Here is a 20141-nt window from a genome sequence, read left to right as displayed (position 1 = left end):
AAGAATCCTTGCATTCCTGGGATAAACCCCACTTGATCATGGTGTGTGATCCTTTTTTATTTTTAAGTTTTTTTTTAATTTTTTTTTTTATATTTTATTTATTTATTTTTGTCTGTGTTGGGTCTTTGTTGCTGTGCACAGGCTCTCTCTAGTTGCTGTGAGCAGGGGCTACTCTTTGTTGCAGTGCATGTGCCTCTCACTACAGTGGCTTTTCCTGTTGCAGAGCATGGGCTCCAGGTGTGCGGGCCTCAGCAGCCGTGGCACATGGTCTCAGCACTTGTGGCTCGTGGGCTCCAGAGTGCAAACCCAGTAGTTGTGGCACATGGGCCAGTTGCTTCATGGCATGTGGGATCCTCCCGAGCCAGGGATTGAACCCGTGTCCCCTGCATTGGCGGGCAGATTCCTAACCATTGAGCCACCAGGGAAGTCCCTGTATGATCCTTTTAATGTGCTGTTGGATTCTGTTTGCTAGTATTTTGTTGAGGATTTTTGCATCTATGTTTATCAGAGATATTGGCCTGTAGTTTTCTTTTTTTGTGACATCTTTGGTTTTGGTATCAGGGTGATGGTGGCCTCATAGAATGAGTTTGGGAGTGTTCCTCCCTCTGCTATATTTTGGAAGAGTTTGAGAAGGATAGGTGTTAACTCTTCTCTATATGTTTGATAGAATTTGCCTGTGAAGCCATCTGGCCCTGGGCTTTTGCTTGTTGGAAGATTTTTAATCACAGTCTCAGTTTCACTGCTTGTGATTGGTCTGTTTATATTTTCTGTTTCTTCCTGTTTCAGTGTCGGAAGGTTGTGCTTTTCTAAGAATTTGTCCATTTCTTCCAGGTTGTCCATTTTATTGGCATATAGTTGCTTGTAGTAATCTCTCAGGATCCTTTGTATTTCTACAGTGTCAGTTGTTACTTCTCCTTTTTCATTTCTAATTGTTGATTTGAGTCTTCCTTTTTTCTTGAAGAGTCTGGCTAATGGTTTATCAATTTTGTTTATCTTCTCAAAGAACCAGGTTTTAGTTTCATTGATCTTTGCTGTTGTTTCCTTTTATTTCTGAACTGATCTTTATGATTTCTTTCCTTCTGCTAACTTTGGGGGTTTTTTTGTTGTTCTTTCTCTAATTGCTTTAGGTGTAAGGTTGGGTTGTTTATTTGAGATTCTTCTTGTTTCTTGAGGTAGGATTGTATTGCTATAAACTTCCCTCTTAGAAGTGCTTTTGCTGCATCCCATAGGTTTTGAGTCGTCGTGTTTTCATTGTCATTTGTTTCTAGGTATTTTTTGATTTCCTCTTTGGTTTCTTCAGTGATCTCTTGGTTATTAAGTAGTGTATTCTTTAGCCTCCATGTGTTTGTATTTTTTACAGTTTTTTCCTGTAATTCATATCTAGTCTCATAGCTTTGTGGTCAGAAGAGATACTTGATACGATTTCAATTTTCTTAAATTTACCAAGGCTTGATTTGTGACCCAAGATACGGTCTATCCTGGAGAATGTTCCATGAGCACTTGAGAAGAAAGTGTATTCTGTTGTTTTTGGATGGAATGTACTATAAATATCAATTAAGTCCATCTTGTTTAATATGTCATTTAAAGCTTGTGTTTCCTTATTTATTTTCATTTTGGATTATCTGTCCATTGGTGAAAGTGGGGTGTCCCCACTTAAAGTCCCCTACTATTATTTTCTTACTGTCCATTTCCCCTTTTATGGCTGTTATTAGCATTTGCCTTACGTATTGAGGTGCTCCTGTGTTGGCTGCATAAATATTTACAGTTGTTATATCTTCTTGTTGGATTGATCCCTTGATCATTATGTAGTGTCCTTTTTTGTCTCTTGTAACAGTCTTTATTTTAAAGTCTATTTTGTCAGATATGAGAATTGCTACTCCAGCTTTCTTTTGATTTCCATTTGCATGGAATCTTTTTCCAACCCCTCACTTTCAGTCTGTATGTGTCCCTAGGTCTGAAGTGGTGTCTTGTAGACAGCATATGTATGGGTCTTTTTTTTTTATCCATTCAGCCAGTCTGAGTCTTTTGGTTGGAGCATTTAATCCGTTTACATTTAAGGTAATTATTAATATGTATGTTCCTATTACCATTTTCTTAATTGTTTTGGGCTTGTTATTGTAGGGCTTTTCATTCTCTTGTGTTTCCTGCCTAGAGAAGTTCCTTTAGCATTTGTTGTAAAGCTGGTTTGGTGGTGCTGAATTCTCTTAGCTTTTGCTTGTCTGTAAAGGTTTTAATTTCTCTGTCAAATCTGAATGAGATCCTTGCTGGGTAGAGTAATCATGGTTGTAGGTTTTTCCCATTCATCACTTTAAATATGTCCTGCCACTCCCTTCTGGCTTGCAGAGTTTCTTCTAAAAAAATCAGCTGTTAACCTTATGGGGATTCCCTTGTATGTTATTTGTTGCTTTTCCCTTGCTGCTTTTAATATTTTTTCTTTGTATTTAATTTTTACATAAGTTTATCTTATTTATTTATTTTTGGCTGCGTTGGGTCTTCATTGCTGCACACGGGCTTTCTCTAGTTGCGGTGAGCGGGAGCTACTCTTCGTTGCAGTGCGCAGCCTTCTCATTGTAGTGGCCTCTCTTGCTGCCGAGCTCGGGCTCTAGGCACGCGGGCTTCAGTAGTTGTGGCCTGTGGGCTCTAGAGCGCAGGCTCGGTAGTTGTGGCGTATGGGCTTAGTTGCTCCGCGTCATGTGGGATCTTCCCAGACCAGGGCTTGAACCCGTGTCCCCTGCATTGGCAGGCAGATTCTTAACCACTGAGCCACCAGGGAAGCCTGTTGTATTTAATTTTTGATAGTTTGATTAATATGTATCTCTGTGTGTTTCTCTTTCGGTTTATCCTGTATGGTAGTCCCTGTGCTTCCTGGACTTGATTCACTATTTCCTTTCCCATGTTAAGGAAGTTTTCAGCTATAATCTCTTCAAATATTTTCTCAGACCCTTTCTTTTTCTTGTCTTCTCCTGGGACCCCTATAATTCGAATGTTGGTGCGTTTAATGTTGTCCCAGAGGTCTCTGAGACTGTCCTCAATTCTTTTCATTCTTTTTTCTTTTTTCTGCTCCCTGGCAGTTATTTCCACCATTTTATCTTCCAGCTCACTTATCCGTTCTTCTGTCTCAGTTATTCTGCTATTGATTCCTTCTAGAGTATTTTTGATTTCAGTAACTGTTGTTCATCACTGTTTGTTTGCTCTTTAGTTCTTCTAGATCCTTGTTAAATTTTTCTTGTATTTTCTCCATTCTGTTTCCAAGATTTTGGATCATCTTTACTATCATTACTCTGCATTCTTTTTCAGGTAGGTTACCTAGTTCATCTTCATTTATTTGGTCTTGTAGGTTTTTACCTTGCTCCTTCATCTGTAACATATTTTTTTGTCATTTCTTTTTTTTTTTTTTTTTTTGATGGGTGGTACTGTAGTCCTGTCTTACTGGTTGTTTGGCCTGAGACATCTAGCACTCCAGTTTGCAGGCAGTTAGATAGAGCTGGATCTTGGTGCTGAGATGAGGACCTCCGGGAGGCCTCACTCCAGTTGATATTCCCTGGGGTCTGAGGTTCTCTATTAGTCCAGTGGTTTGGACTCGGAGCTCCCACCACAGGAGCTCATACACGACCTCCAGCCTGGGGACCAAGATCCTGCAAGTTTCGTGGCGTGGTGAAATAAAAACGAAGAAAGAAAGAAAAAAAAGAGCTGTACAATATCAAAGAATAAGAAACAAAATAAAATTAGAAGGATAAAAAATATATTAGGAAAAATAAAACTATAATTGAAACAACTGCAGTAAGGTAAAATAAAACCACAGCAGAAAAAAGAAAAGAAAGAGGGGGGAGGGCAACAAGCCAAAAGGAGAGATCACTAACAAAGTATAAAAAATAAAATAAAATTAGAAAAATAAAAGATTTATTAGGAAAAATAAAAATATAAAAGAATCAACAACAATGAATCAACAAGGTAAAACAGAACCCCAATCTAAAAGAGGAAAAAATAAAAGGAAAAAGAAAAAGGCCTTGGCTATGGGGGTGGAGTTTAGGTCTCTTTGCAGCGTGGGGTGGGGCCTCTGCTTAGGACCTGGGGAAGGGGAGAGGCAGCACATCCAAAGGAGGGCCTCTGGAGTGTGGGGTTCCGGAGTTTGGAGGTAGGGCCCTGATTGAGGGTGTGTGGGTGGGGTTTAGGCCCAGCTCATTGGACGGGGTCTCCCAGTGTAGAGGTGGGGCCCTGGGTGGGGGTGTAGGGGCGGGGCTTGGGCTCTGTGCACAAGAGGGAGGCTCCGAGGACAGAGGGCTAGGCCCGGGAGCCCAACAGTCTTCCCGGTGCCTAAGTGGACAGGGGACGCACTGGCCACGTTCCCTTCTGTTCCTCTGCGCCCCTCCCCCACCTTCTCTCCCAGGTTCTCGCCCCCTAACAGGGGTGGGTACCGCTTGGTGTAGGAGCTCCTCACCTCCCCTAGCCGCTCCTCAGGGGTGCCGGTCCTGGAGGTACGGCCTTTACTTTTACTCTGTCTTGCCTTCCTCCTACTCCCTCAGGACCTGCACAGCTGGAGGGGGCCTCTGTGGGCAGAGGATCAGGCCTGGGTCTTCAGCAGTCTCCCAGGGTCCCACGTGGGCATGGTAAACCTGGCCATGCTCCCTTTTGATCCTCTGCCGTCCCAGTGGTTCCCCAATTTCCCCTTTTGGGCGTGGGGTACCTTCCCCTCCCACAGCCACCCCTCAGGGGCGCCAGTCCCATCCCGCCTCCACTTCTCCTCCCCCTTCACTACCCCCACACCCCACGTCCTACCCAGTCACTAGGGGTTCCTCCCATCCCCTTAGGTGTCCATGGTCCCCCACCAGTGCCTGGTAGGTGCCCTAGTTGTGAGGAGACGCGAATTCTGTGTCCTCCTAGTACGCCATTCTTGATTTTGCCCCTGGTTTTTTTTTTTTGGTTTTTTTTGCGGTACGCGGGCCTCTCACTGCTTTGGCCTCCCCCGTTGCGGAGCACAGGCTCCAGACGCGCAGGCCCAGCAGCCATGGCCCACGGGCCCAGCCACTCCGCGGCACGTGGGATCCTCCCAGACCGGGGCACGAACCCACAGCCCCTGCATCGGCAGGCGGACTCTGAACCACTGGGCCACCAGGGAAGCCCCCATCAGATTCTTTATTGGAGTCAGGCAGGTGTCTCCAAGTACTCAGGACTTGTCTCTCCTACAGTGCTGTTGCTGCATCATTCATTCAACATTAACTGAGTTCCTTCTCTATTTTAGTCACTGCTGTGTTTGGTTGGGGGGATGCTTCACATTTTCTTCTTTTTCTCTTTCCTTTATTCATAATCATTTCTTTTTTGATATTAATATATGTAACTTCAGCAGTCTCTTTTCCAAAATTTGATCATTAATTTAACAGAAAGTTATTTGTGGGGCTTTTCATAAATTTTTCTCCTCCCAGTTTTCTGTTGTTAAGAGGACAATTATTTTAATTCCAAAGAGGGAACACTTGATGTAAGAGTCTTTTCAAAGTCCAGATTTCTATCTCCAGAGTAATAGAGAGCAGCTAATAATGTGGCAAAGCTTAGCTTCTAATTTACTGCTTCCACAGCTAGGAACCTTCACTTTGCCTCTGATTTGAAGGGGTAGGGATGGGTATAGGACTCCTAAACTGGTGAGAGGAAAGGTTTCAACTCTCAGTTTTCTATCTTGATCATGTTCTTATCATTTGAAAAAATTACTGAGCATACTCTAGTAGATATATATTCATAAAATATTAATTATTCTAACATATATTATAAAAACATTAAAGTATAAATTAAAGCATGAGCTTTTCAAAAAAGAGAGGTCCATTATTTTCTTCCTGAGCACCAGGGGATCATCTAACTTGCATCCCCTTTGGAAATCATTCTTCTCTCTAAACCTTCAGGCCTAGCTCAAGTCCCTGCTCTTGCTTACTTGCTTGATTTCACCATTTTATTTCTATAACTGGATTGTAAACTACCTGAGCTTAGGGACAATTTGTGTCTTACCTTTCTTCTGTATCCCACAGCAATGCGTAGCACAGTTTTGGGTACTTCATAATTATTCAGTTTTTACTTGTTGATTGATTTCTTAGGATCATTTCAGAGTATTATTTCACTGATTGTTAATAAAAGGAAAAAATTCTCAGCCTTTTTTCACCTTAGTAATTCTGGTGTTAGTCCTCATACTATTCTTATTCTAAGATTAAAGATCATCAAGCCTATCTGCATTTACAGATTTGCAGAAATAGATAACGTCTGATGAAGTGACTTGATTGGGACCTCATGGCCATGGTGTAGGCTCAGAACCAGACCTGTGTCAGCACCCATGTTTGTTTTTGTTCCTTGAAATTTCTGTCTTTTAGTTTCTTATCAAATGGCTGAGTGCCAAACCATAGCATTTTCTCTTTATACTTTCTCTAAAGTTAGTTTGTGCTGGCATTATTCATGTTCCCACTGTTTGGGTATACTACTTTATATTTTATATTCTGCAAGTCTCTTTTCTGTTCCTCTGAACCACTACTTTGTCCTTTGATTCTAAAGGCGCTTTTAAATTTATAAGAGTAATTATTCATAATTACACTTAGAAATTCTTTATAGCTGTTCAGTTCAGTGAATCTCAGTGGCTTAACATCATAACCTTGTTTTCATGGCACTGCTATATTGTCTTCTCTTTGTGGGTAGAAAAACTAAATCTAGAAAGAAAAAAATAAGCCAGTTTATTGTCAATTGCAAATTGATACAGCGAGAGAGGTGAAAACCAAACACTGACCTCCACATTTGCAGTTCACTTATGTCTCTGTGGACTGTGTCATTCCTTCATAGAAGGTGTAGTATTCTGTACTTACTAATATAATTCACTAAATTAAACCATTGCAGTTACCAATTACAACTTAAAGGTTTTGAGATTTTTCTTATTTCATTTGCCTGATGGGCTTATTAGTCATTTTTTTCTTCATTACAAACACCCTCAAAATTTCAAGGGCTTATAATGACAAATATTTATTCTTCTTGCTCATGGCTGTGCAGGTCAGTTGGGGTGGCTGTGCCCTGGGCTACGGGTTAGGTTTAGGTCTGCTCCACGTGTCTCTCCTTTTCCTTGTACTAGCAGCTCTCTGTACGTGTTGTTCGCATCGGGAATGTCAGGAGTGCGAGAGTACAAGCCAAACCACCCAAGCACATTTAAAGCCTCTTCTCATATTATGCCTGCTAAAATCCCATTGGCCAAAGCAAGTCAGTGGCCTAACCTAACATCAGTGGAGCAGGGTATATACTCATTCCACAGCAGGAGGCTATGCAGAGTTACAGAGCGAAGGATCTGGATATCAAATCCTATTAAAGAAAAGTAGAAAACTGGGGGAAATAATCCATTCTATCACTGTAGGAAAGTAAGACATTAAAACAATCATTAATTTGCTGATGTAAGTCCTATGGACTGTAAATATGGCAATGCTTTTTTTCCATGGGTAACTTAAATCTTCTTTGACTACTTTACTTTGAAGATTCTCCAATGCTCTGAATTTCTTTCAAGAATGCCCCTTTAATCCAAAGTTATCATTTAATAGAAATGAACACAAGTAGAGATGCTAATGGTATTAAATTGCCGTCTGTGCTTTGAGAAAGAGCTAGAATTACTGATTGATTGGAAAAAATTGAAAGGATAGATTAAAAGGGGATAAGGTAGAAAACTGCCTGTACAAAATAAAGTATTCTTGCAAATAAACTGTTAAGGGCTATAAGTTAAGCACTTGGAATTTCAGTGAAGGGAACAGAGTTAAGCTAGATTAACTCATAGTATGGAGGCTGACTTCTAAGATTTAGAAAGACACCTCAGGGGCTTCCCTGGTGGCGCAGTGGTTGAGAGTCCGCGTGCCGATGCAGGGCACACGGGTTCGTGACCCGGTCCGGGAGGATTCTACATGCCACGGAGCGGCTGGGCCCGTGAGCCATGGCTGCTGAGCCTAGCCTACGCGTCCGGAGCCTGTACTCCACGATGGGAGAGGCCACAACAGTGAGAGGCCTGCGTACCGCAAAGAAAAAAAAAAAAAAAAAGCAGTAGAAAGACACCTCAGAAAGACATTAAAATATCTATTCTTACTTAGACAAGGAAGGAGAAAGTTCAGAAGTGGTGTGTTATAATCTCACGATTGCCTAGCAATCTAATTAAAGTCAATTTTAATATAATATTTTATAAGTAAGTACAAAAATGAGTTTGTACATTAGAATTAATGCCTGCTAAATAATGTAGTGGAATGAATAGTTCCCTAGAAACCTTTTTCTTCCTAAAGTGATGCTAGGTGTGTCTGCTTAATTTGTTAATATTTACTGTTTTCTGTATTGCCTTATTTCTATCCTTGAATAGGGAGAATCTTTTTATTTTGAAAGTGGCATCTTTTACAGCCTATGTCAGGAATATTTCATAGAGGGGACACAATTTACTTTGTTTGAGCAGGTTGGAGTACTATGGAATCTCAAAGGAAATAGTGCTTTATTATGGCGTGCATTATGACAATTGTATCTCCTTTAATGGTATGAACAAGGAAATTAAAGGAGACGTGTATGGCAAAGGTATTCAATATAAGGCCTAACCTAGTCTACTTTTTTGTCACAGAATTGAAAGTTCATTTTATCTCTGTTATATGTACCTGGCTTTATGAGCAAATGTATTCATGGGAATATATAAATAATTTCTGTTTTTTTAAACTTTGTATTTTTAATCATAGACCTGCAAGATTATAGACTCATAAGACGTTACAAACATAGACGTAGAGGTCCCATTTACCCACCACCTCACTTCCCCTAATGGTGACATGTGAGACTAATTTTTAAATCATTGTCAGACCTTTTTTGCCCTCTTTAATAAGCCTTCTTTTTTCCAGATATCTAACTTTCTTTAAAGCGAGGGCACCTGTATTGTGCCTGATTCTCTTCAGCTTTCAGAATTATGAAGTATTATGTAAGGATCCTTCTGTCACTCTTGCTTTATGTCTTTAGTACCTCCTTCTCCATTTTCCCAATTTCCAGATCGTACCATTGATTGGGAAGGGACTATGTCTCATCCTTTTCTGGTATATTTCTCCTCAACAATCTAAAAGATGTATAAGCCCCATTTTACTCCTCATATTGAAGTATTATATTCAGTTGAATATTCAGATTTCTTGTTTTGAGTTTATTTTGGTGGTGTTTGAAAACTTGAGAGGATATTTTTTTTAACATCATCTCTTCTTTTTTTTCCTTTTAGCCTGAAAATGAAATTTCTTCAGACTGCAATCATGTAAGTATGGATTTTCCATAATTCACCTTACGTGCTTTATATATATGATGATAGATATTGGGATGCTTTTCCTGTTGTTCTGGGAAGCATAATGTTTTCTTAAATTCACTTAATCTTAACAAGAGGGTGATTAACCTCATTTATGGTAAATCTATACCTACTCCTCTATTGTCGAAATCAATAGGCTCTGCCAAATAATATTAATATACTTAAGTTTAAATTTTTCTTCAGTTACAGCTACCATATGAAATTGTTTCTTTGCATGTCAGGCTTATAATTGTAGAGTTTTGTATTTTAAAGTTGTTTCATTTAGTCATCATACAGTCATCTACTGTGTGCCAAACACTGTGGTAGAAACAAAGACACACAAATAAGCACCTTGAAGATAGAGACATATATTAGAGTTAGCAGATAAGAACTCCAGAGATAACTACGATTAATACATTCAATGTCATATATATGTGTCATATATATATTTGTAATACATTCAGTGTCTATATATCTCCCCATATTACATACAGTCTGACATTAAAAGGAGAGTGACGTGAAATCAAATCTGTGCAAAAAGTACCAGGTGCTTCGGCAGAAACTTGTAAGAGTACAATGGGGACACAAGAGTGACTTTTGCCCAGGTGGGTTGATGTCAGGAAACACTTAATAGTGGAGATGATACTTGAGTTGTGTCTCAAAAGAGGAGTAGTTATATATCTGAAATCACTCTGTGTCCACATTATTTGATAGTTTGAATGGGAGACTGCAAGAATAGAGAAGCAGGTTGGCTGCCTAAGTTCACTACTTATTCTAAGGAAGGTCTAGATAGGTCAGAGATTTAAAGTAAAAATAAAACCACAAGAGTAGTAGAAGAAAACATGAACAGAGGGTAGGGTTTTTAAAACATGATACAACCTCAAAAAATATTTAAAGAAAAAAAAAGATTTATAAATCTGATTGCATTAAAACCTCAGAAAAGGGGACTTCCCTGGTGGTAAAGACTTCACCTTCCAATGCAGGGGGTGCAGGTTCAATCCCTGGTTGGGAGCTAAGATCCCACATGCCTCGTGGCCAAAAAACCAAAGCATAAAACAGAGCAATATTGTAACAAATTCAATAACAACTTTAAAAATGGTCCACATCAAAGAAAAAAAAATCTTTAAAAAAAAAACTCAAAAAAGAGATTTGAGGGTTTTTTCCTCAAAAATATTACGTAAATTATGAAAAAATATTTGCAGTGCAAATGAAAAAGACTACATTCTTTAATAGAAAGTGCTGTTAATAAACATAGAAAACAGACATAAATAGACTATTCACAGGGAAAGAAGAAGATGTCCAGTAAACAACAAAAATTTCAGTTCTTTCATAGTTTAAAGTGTGAAAATTAAAAGAAAAATGAGTACACTGTTTTTATCCATCTGATTAACAAATATTAAAAATTTGATAAATATACAGTATTGACAAGCATATGGAGATTTAAGCATTCTCTAGCCCACCAGTCAATGGCTACCCATTGGCCAAATCCAGACCACACTGCCTGTTTTTATGCATAAAGTTTTATTGGAACACAGCCACACTCATTCAGTTACATACTGTAGCTGCTTTCCATGTTATAATGGCAAGGTTGAGTAGTTACAACAGTGACTATAGTTTCCTGAAAACCTAAAATATTTACTTTCGGGCCCTTGCGGGAAAAGTTTGCTAAACTCTGCTCTAGCCTATGGATAGGAATATAAATAAGAAAAACTTCTTTATAAAGCAGGCGACTTAAAATGATATTTGTTATGGCATTATTATGGCATTATTTATTAAGCAAAAGATTAGGAAAATATCCTCAAAAATCTATTAATAGACTGAATCTGACAGAGAGGAAGCCCAGAAAGAAGCTCCAGAGGGGTGGAGAAAGAAGCTGATCTCCAAAGGATATTACACCGCTGAAAATGGGGACAAATAGTATACAGAAAACGGAAAGGTTGATGTCCTAATAAAGAGAGATTAGGGCACAGACACAGGAGAAGATGGACATCTACAAGTCAAGATGAGAGCCCTCAGAAGAAATTGGTACTACTGACACCTTGATCTCAGACTTCTACCCTCCAGATTTGTGAGCAAATAAATTTTTGTTGTTTAAGCCACCCAGTTTATGGTATTTTGTTACAGCAGCCCTACCAAACTAATACACTTGGGTTGGGATGGAATGCATTATAATTTTTCCCATTAAAGTTTTTATTTTATTTTTATAAATTTATTTATTTATTTATTTTTGACTGTGTTGGGTCTTCATTGCTGTGCGTGGGCTTTCTGTAGTTGCAGCAAGCAGGAGCTACTCTTCGTTGCGGCACGCGGGTTTCTCATTGCTGTGGCTTCTCTCGTTGTGGAACATGGGCTCTAGGTGTGTGGACTTCAGTAGTTGTGGCACACGGGCTGTAGAGCGCAGGCTCAGTAGTTGTGGCATACAGGCTTAGTTGGTCCACGGCATGTGGAATCTTCCCGGACCAGAGCTCAAACCCGTGTCCCCTGCATTGGCAGGCAGATTCTTAACCACTCTGCCACCAGGGAAGCCCTAAAGTGAATTTAAAAGTAAAACTATTTAAAATAGCATATAAAGCATCAAATACATAAGAATAAATCTAACAAAAGTATGTAAGACATCTCTACAGATAACTGTAAAATATTATTCAGAGAAATTTGAACACCTAAATAAATGAAGAGATATATTAATATATACTATGCTAGTGAGTTGGAAGACTCAATATTATAAAGACGTCAGCTCTTACCAAATTACAGATTCTGTACGGTCCCATTTTTGTTGTTTCAAAAAATAGTAAGCTGATTCTTAAATTTACATGGGAACACAGTTTTGACCAATAATAGCCAAAAGTCTTGAAAACAACCAAGCAGAGAGAATTTCACCACCTGATTGAAGACTTAAAGTAGCAATAATTAAGGCAGTGTGGCAGAGGCACAGGGGTCAACAAGTAGACCAGTGAAACAGAATGAGTCCAGAAACAGACTCATATATAGATAGACACTCGAATAAAAAAATCTAAATCCTTACTGCACACCATTCACAGAAATCTATTCTAGATGCATTATAGATCTAAAGGTGAAAAGTATAATAATAAAACTTCTAGAAGATAACATAAGAGACTATGTGGGATAAGCAAAGATTTAATAAATGGGAAACAAAAAGCAGTAAGCAAAAGCAAAAGATTGATAAATCAGATTATATTAAAGTTTGTTTCATTAAATATAGTATTAAGAGTGTGAAAAGGCAAGCCATAGAGAAGGAAAAAATATTTTAATCCTTATGTGACAGTATGTGCAGAATATATGAAGAATTCATACAAAGCAATAAAGAAAAGACAACAGGGCTTCCCTGGTGGCGCAGTGGTTAAGAATTCGCCTGCCAGCGCAGGGGGACACGGGTTCTAGCCCTGGTCCGGGAAGATCCCGCATGCTGCAGAACAGCGGGGCCTGTGTGCCACAACTGCTGAGCCTGCTTTCTAGAGCCCGTGAGCCACAACTACTGAGCCTGCGCGTCTGGAGCCCGTGCTCCATGGCAGGAGGGACCACTGCGGTGAGAGGCCTGCACACCCCAGTGAGGAGTGGCCCCTGCTCGCCACAACTGGAGAAGGCCTGCATGCAATAATGAAGACCCAACGCAGCCAAAAATACAAGATAATAAATAAAATGAATATTAAAAAGTCTTAACTAGTAAAAAAAAGAAAAGAATCCCCCTGCCAATGCAGGGGACACAGGTTTGAGCCCTGGTCTGGGAAGATCCCACATGCTGTGGAGCAACTAAGCCCGTGCGCCACAACCACTGAGCCTGTGCTCTAGAGCCTGCGAGCCACAACTACTGAAGTCCGCGCACCTAGAGCCCGTGCTCTGCAACAAGAGAAGCCACTGCCATGAGAAGACCGCACACCGCAACAAAGAGTAGCCTCTGCTCACCGCAACTAGAGAAAGCCCGTGCGCAACAACAAAGACCCAACGCAGCCAAAAATAAAATAGATAAAATAAATTTTAAAAAAAAGAAAGAAAGAAAAGACAACAGAATAGAAAAATGGAGAAGATAAATTTAATCAAGGAGGTGAAAGACGACCTGTATATTGAAAACTACAAGACATTACTGAAAGAAATTGAAGAAGACATAAATAAATGAAAAGATATTCCATGCTCATGGGTTGGTGGAATTAGTATTGTTAAAATGTTCATACTACTCAAAGCAATATACAGATTCTGTGCAATTCCTATCAAAATTCCAATGACATTTTTCACAGAAATAGAACAAACAATCCTAAAATTTGTTTGGAACCATAAAAGACCCCAGATAGCCAAAGCAGTCGTGAGAAAGAAGAAAGAAGCTGAAAGCATCACACGCCCTGATTTCAAACTATATTACAAAGCTATAGTAATTAAAACAATATGGTATTGGCATAAAAATAGACACATAGATCAGTGGAACAGAATATAGATCCCAGAAATAAACCCATGCATATATGTCAGTTAGTTTACAACAAAGGAGCCAAGAATATGTAGTGGGGAAAAGAACAGTCTCTTCAGTAAATGGTATTGAGAAAAGTGGACCACTGCCTTACACCAGACACAGAAATTAACTCAAGACCTGAGACCATAAAACTCTTAGGAAAAAAACGGCAGTAAGCTCTTTCATAGGTCTTGGTGATGGTTTTTGAATGTGACACCAAAAGCAAAAATAAGGCGAGGCTATATCAGACTAAAAAGCTTCTGCACAGCAAAGGAAACCACCAAGAAAATTAAAAGGCAGCCTACTGAATGGGAGAAAATATTTGCAAATCAAATATCAGATAAGGGGCTAACATCCAAAATGTATAAAGAACTCATACAACTCATACAAACAAACAAAAAAACCCAATTAAAGAATGAACAGAAGATCTGTATAAACACTTTTCCAAAAAAGACATACAGATGACCAATAGGTACATGAAAAGATAATCATCAGAGAAACCAAATCACGAGATGTCACCACAAACCCGTTAGAATGGCTGTCATCAAAAGGACTAGAAATAACAAGTATTGGTGAGGAGGTGGAGAAAAGGGAACCTTTGTGTACTATTGGTGGGAATGCAAATTGATACAGCCACTGCAGTGTGGAGGTTCCTCAAAAAGTTAAAAATAGAACTACCATATGATCCACTTCTGGGTATTTATCTGAAGGTAATGAAAACACTAACTCAGAAAGATATGTGCACCCTCATGTTCATTGCAGCATTATTTACAATATCCAAGATATGGAAACAATATAAGTGTTCAGTGGTTAAGAAAATGTGTGTATACATATACATACACACACACACACAATGGAATATTATTCAGCCGTAAAAGGAAGGAAATCTTGCCACTTGAAACAACATGTATGGACCTCGAGGGCATTATGCTATTGAAATAAGTCAGACAAAGACATATACTATACGATCTTTTATGTGGAATCTTAAAAACAAAACAAAAAAAAACAACACCAAGCTCATAGATACAGAGAACAGATTGGTGGCTGCCAGAGGTGGGAGAAATGGGTGAGCTGGTTTTTGATGTTGTTGTTTTAGTTTAAATAAATTGAATTTTTTTAAAATAGAAATTGTTCCTTAAGATACAATATAACTACTGGATGGACAAATTTAGGATAAGCCCTTAATTAAAAACAAAAAGAAAGAAAGAAAAGAAAAATGGGTAAAATACTTGAACATCCATATCTTAAAGGTGATACTTGAATGATCTACAAATAAATGGAAAGGTGCTCATCCTCATTAATAATCAGGGAAATGGAAATTAAAACCTGAGTGAGATACTAGTATCTACATTCACCATTAGAATTGCTAAAATTCAAAAGACCAACAGTGTTAATACCAAGCATTACTGTGAATATAAAATAAGGGAGCTTTCGTGATCGTTTCGGCAGCACATATACTAGAATAACGGAGTTTTCAAATACTGATAGTGATAATGTAAATTAGTGTAACTACTTTGAAAGCTGTTGGGTATTACTTAGTAAAGCGGAACTTAGGCATAGTATATAATACAGCCTTTTCACTTCCAGGTACTTACCCCACAGAAATGCTTATGTATCTGTCTATACATGTAAGGAACATTTATAGCATCTCATAATAGCCCTGTGAGTAAACAGTTAACAAAACCTTTCTTTCCCCTTCAGGAGAATTTCAGTCCTGTTAACTATGTAGCTCAGTTCCTTGGTGACCTAATAAGGGTAAAATACCAACTAAGGTTCAAGGCAGTATTACTTAAGATAAAAATGACCCTGATTGGTAAATTCTATATGGATTGGGGAGAACTATAAATGAATTATAAATACTCATTGGGGGTGCCATACTATAGGTTTCCCTGAATGTGGTGACTCTTGTACCTGGGTGTGTGTGTTCCTTGCAGGGATCCTGGAAACTATGCCCAGAGGGCTGTTTCAACAGATAATGGCTCGCATGGGGCTTGAGGTTTCTAAGCCAAAACTACCTCTTCCAGTGCCTGTTGGGAGTGTTGTCTTCTCACACCTGAGCTGTCATTTGGAGAGAAGATACCGCCAGATGGCTACATAGACTGTTGCCATGACTCCCATTGGAGAGGAACAATTGATGCTGCCCTGCTGACTGACAGTTTGTGGTTCCTGTCTTTTATCCAGCACAGACCTTTCCACAAACTCCAGACTCCAAGTGCTGATTTCACATTTCTACGCTGTCTCACAGTCATTTCTAGAACTGAACTCTTGATTTTCTACCTCTAAACCTCTCTTGTTACAGTCTTCCCAATCTCAGTTCTTCCCATTGCTCAAATCAAAAACCTTGAGTCCTCTTGTCCTCTTATATCCCACATTCAGTCTGTTAGCAGCCTTGCTGTCTGGCTGCTCCTTTTGAAATGTGTCCTGAATCTGACCATTTTCACTGGTACCCCCTAGTTCAAGCCATTGTCAGTTCTCTTTTGTGCTTCTTTAATAGCCTCCTAAGTAGTCTCCCTTCTTCTGCCCTTGTCCCTCTACAGTCTGTACTCCATGCTACAGCCTGAATGATTCCTCTAACAGTCAGGTCATATTTCGTCTCTGCCCAAAACCCCAGAAGCTTTTTTCTCACTTATTAAAACTCCCAGGTCCTTAACAGTGGCCTACAACACATGCAGAGAGTAGAGACCTGCTCCTTGGCCTCTTCTACCACTGTCCGCCTTGATAACTCTACTTAGGCCACAAGCAGCCTCCTCGCTATCCCTCAGATATTCACAGAATGTGCCTGACTTAGGTCTTTTGCATTTGCTGTTCATCATGGAACAGTCACCTTTTCAGGATGTTCATTTTCCTTGTCCCCCTCTATTAAAGCACCCCTCACCCGTCACTTCAGTTCTTTTATACTAGCTTAATTTTCTTTATAGCATTCAATACCTGATCTATTTATTTGATCATTTGCATATTATCTTTCTCTCCTTCATACAGTGTAAACTACTTGAGGGCAGGGATTTTGCCCTTCTTTGCTCACATCTGTCTTGAGTGGTGCCTGGTATATATTAGCCATGCCAAAAAAAAAGAAAAAACTTGAATGAATAATATGAGAAAATTTCCAAGAACTGAAGGATGAGTTTCTAGATTAAAAGTGCCCATGAGTGCCTCACACCATGGATGGAAAGATAACCCAAACCAATTTTAGGGTTCTGAAAAGAACCCTGGGAGTAAATAAAAGATCTCAAAAGCTTTCAGAGACAAAAATAATAATTAAAGTACTGGGAGTTTGAGTAATATGATACTTCTCATTAGCATTACTGGAAACTAGAAGAGAGTAGACCAGTGCCTTTAAAATTCTGAGGAAAAATTATATTTAGTCAAGATAATACAAAATAGACATTTCATACATAAAATTTTTCAAGACATTTACTACCCATACATGTTTTCTCATAAAGCTACTAGAGGATGTGCTTCACCAAAATGAGGGAATACAGCAAGACAAAGAAAACTAAAGAATCCAGTAATTAGTGCATCAGCCTAAGAAAAAGCAAAGGAGTTCCAAGGATGATGGTGAAGGATGACACCTGTGCAGAGGCTTAGATGGCAACCAGTCCTGACTGAAGCAGGAAGACAGAAGACTCCAAGAGGAATGTCTCACCTGAGAGATCACTTGAAGCATTTGAACATTTTGAGAGATTTGCTTTTCCAGTGAAGAGATGGGGGATTAATTAGTAATGGGTATATCGAAAATAGGCTTATGAAATAAATGACTGTTAACTACATGACAAACTAAAAATTGAAAGAAATATAATATTCTATATGGCTCATTATATATAGTATTTTTACATAATAACGTAAATACTGAGTAATGGCATTATGATTTAACTATATTGGGAGGATTGGGATCAGGAAGAGGGTGTAAGAGTTCATTCCTTGCCTTCTATAGTATAAAGCTATTATACAGTATCTAAAACTAACAGGTCAGGAAGTAGCAATTTAATAGCTTAAAAGTATGGAGGTAATTACCATAAGAAAAAGCTAAAAGAATTGTCTCTGGGTAATGAGTAGGACTTTAGAAAGGGACTTTGTGGGGACTGCTTGTTTGTTTAGATTGACTACCTTTGACTATTTAACTAAACACACAGCTTTGATTTTAAAAATTTTAAGGATGAATGGAAGAGTAAGTAGATTAAATAAACTTAGACTATACTTTAAAGGAGCTTGACTGTGAAGGAAGAATTTTCCTTCATTCCAACTCATAAGTCAGACAGAGAAAGACAAATATCATATGATATTGCTTATATGTGGAGTCTTAAAAAAAAAGGGTACAAATGAACTTACCTACAAGAAACAAATAGAGTTACAGATGTAGAAAACAAACCTCTGGTTACCAGGGGGTAAGGCAGGGGAGAGGGATAAATTGGAATATTGGGATTGACATATACACACTACTATATATAAAATAGATAACTAATAAGGACCTACTGTATAGCACTGGGAACTCTACTCAATTCTCTGTAATGGCCTATATGGGAAAAGAATCTAAAGAAGAGTAGATATATGTATATGTATAACAGATTCACTTTGCTCTGCACCTGAAACTAACACAATACTGTAAGTTAACTATACTCCAATAAAAATTAAAATTAAAAAAAAGAATTTTCCTTCACTCCCCACACCCAAATCTTGTCATTATTCTAAATAAATATCTCAAATATATCCTATCTTCTCCCATCCAAAAACTCTTGCCTTTTAACTGGCCTACTAACCCCCTCAGTGTAGCCCTTCTCTATAAACCAGAGTTCATCTTTTGAGTTCTCTGATTAAAATTATCCATTAGCCTCTCATTTCCTTTAAGGTAAAATCCAGATTCTTTAATAGTGTGATCTAACACCCCTTCTCCCCTGATCTTTCATACCCTCAACTCCAGCCATTCTGAACTGTGGGATTCCCAGAAGTTATCATTATTCTTTCTGTCCTTTCTACCCTTGCAGTCCTAGAACCCCAGTCTTCCTCAGTTCATCTGACAAAATTCCTTCTTACTCCTGGCCCATTATAGCTTGACCACTACCAGCCTCACCTATCCCTCCTCCACAATCACTGTGATATGTTCTTTCCTTGTATTCCCATAATATCTTCTGCATGCTTCTGTTACCACATTTATCACACTGTGTTTTTATTGCTTATTTTCTTCCCAATCGAACTCTTCCATCTTTTGTTTCCTGTGGTTGAGCTTCTTGAGTACTAAGACAGTGGCTTTTTAAATTTTTTTTTACTTCCACCTGTCTCAACTTTGTCGCCTAACACAATACTCAGATTATAGTAGTTACTCAGTACATATTTGGGGGAGGGAGTTGGGTGTGTAGATGGATTCAAAGATGAGACTCTTAAATTTAAGGAAATTGAAGCTGAAATACATCATGCTAACCAATAGTATTTATTGTCAAATTGCAGTTATTTTTCTTAGTTGATTATAGCCACTCAGAGGAAAGGACACTTATCAAATATGGTGTAAATAGTCACCTCTCAGTAATCAAGTGTAATGTGTGTTTATCTGTTTTCTAGAGGAAAATGTACTTGTGGCAACCTATGTTGAATTCCCTTTTTACCTATATTCCTGAAAGAGAATAATAAAGCATTAATAAGTCATATTAAAAGTGAAAGACCAGAAAGTAGATTAATGGTTGTAAAGGATGGGAGTAGGGAGGATGGCGAGTGATAGAACAGGCATGGGGTTTCTGCTGGGGTGATGAGAATGTTCTTGAATTAGAAAGTGGTGATGGTTATGCACCCTTGTGAATACAGTTGACCCTCGAATGACACAGGTTTGAACTGCACGGGTCCACTTATACACAGGTTTTTTTTCAGGAGTAAATACTGCAGTACTGCAGGAATCTGAGCATGGGGAACTGTGGATGCAGAGGGCCCCCTATAAATTATACTCAGATTTTCAACTTCACAGAGGGTTGGTGCCCCTAATGTGGCCGTTGTTCAAATGTCAACCATATATTAAAAAAACACTGAATTGTACACTTTAAAATCGTGAATTTTATGGTATATGAATTATAACTGAAAACGTGAAAAGAAGACAAGAGGTAGAATATTTAGCATTAGACAATAGTATCATACTTATCTGGGAGGAGTCCTGTTTGTAAGGAAATTTACACCTATTATCAGAACAAATAAGGTTCCAAATTAAAAGTTAAAGACATTCAAAAGATCTAAATGATTATCTGAATGGTTTTTGTCAGAAAATCTGTTTCTAGCCCAATCATAGGACATCTGAGTTTGCATTAGATAAAGTAAGGAAATACTCTGTGGTTTGTATTTATTTTTTTTGACATTTGTTGCTGTTCACTCCAACTCTAAGTACCAAACAACTTTTTTCTTTCTTGCATTTTCCCTTTTTTTCTTTCT

At 38.6% G+C, this 20141-nt stretch overlaps 1 protein-coding gene across 1 annotated transcript in view; it reads left to right on the top strand.

Annotated features, from left to right (window-relative positions):
• The window catches only part of GLG1 (golgi glycoprotein 1), a 150461-nt gene that overhangs the window by 75766 nt on the left and 54554 nt on the right, over nucleotides 1–20141 (top strand). Inside the window, exon 2 of the mRNA XM_024735478.1 lies at nucleotides 9224–9256. Coding sequence (XP_024591246.1) covers nucleotides 9224–9256 — 33 coding nt within the window. The remainder of the gene's footprint in view (nucleotides 1–9223; nucleotides 9257–20141) is intronic.

This window comes from Neophocaena asiaeorientalis, unplaced genomic scaffold (genome assembly GCF_003031525.2).
Source record: "Neophocaena asiaeorientalis asiaeorientalis breed wild unplaced genomic scaffold, Neophocaena_asiaeorientalis_V1.1 scaffold40, whole genome shotgun sequence".
NCBI classification, from domain to species: Eukaryota; Metazoa; Chordata; class Mammalia; order Artiodactyla; family Phocoenidae; genus Neophocaena; species Neophocaena asiaeorientalis.
Note: the sequence above shows the minus strand (reverse complement) of the source record. Positions and strands in the feature narration are given on the sequence as shown.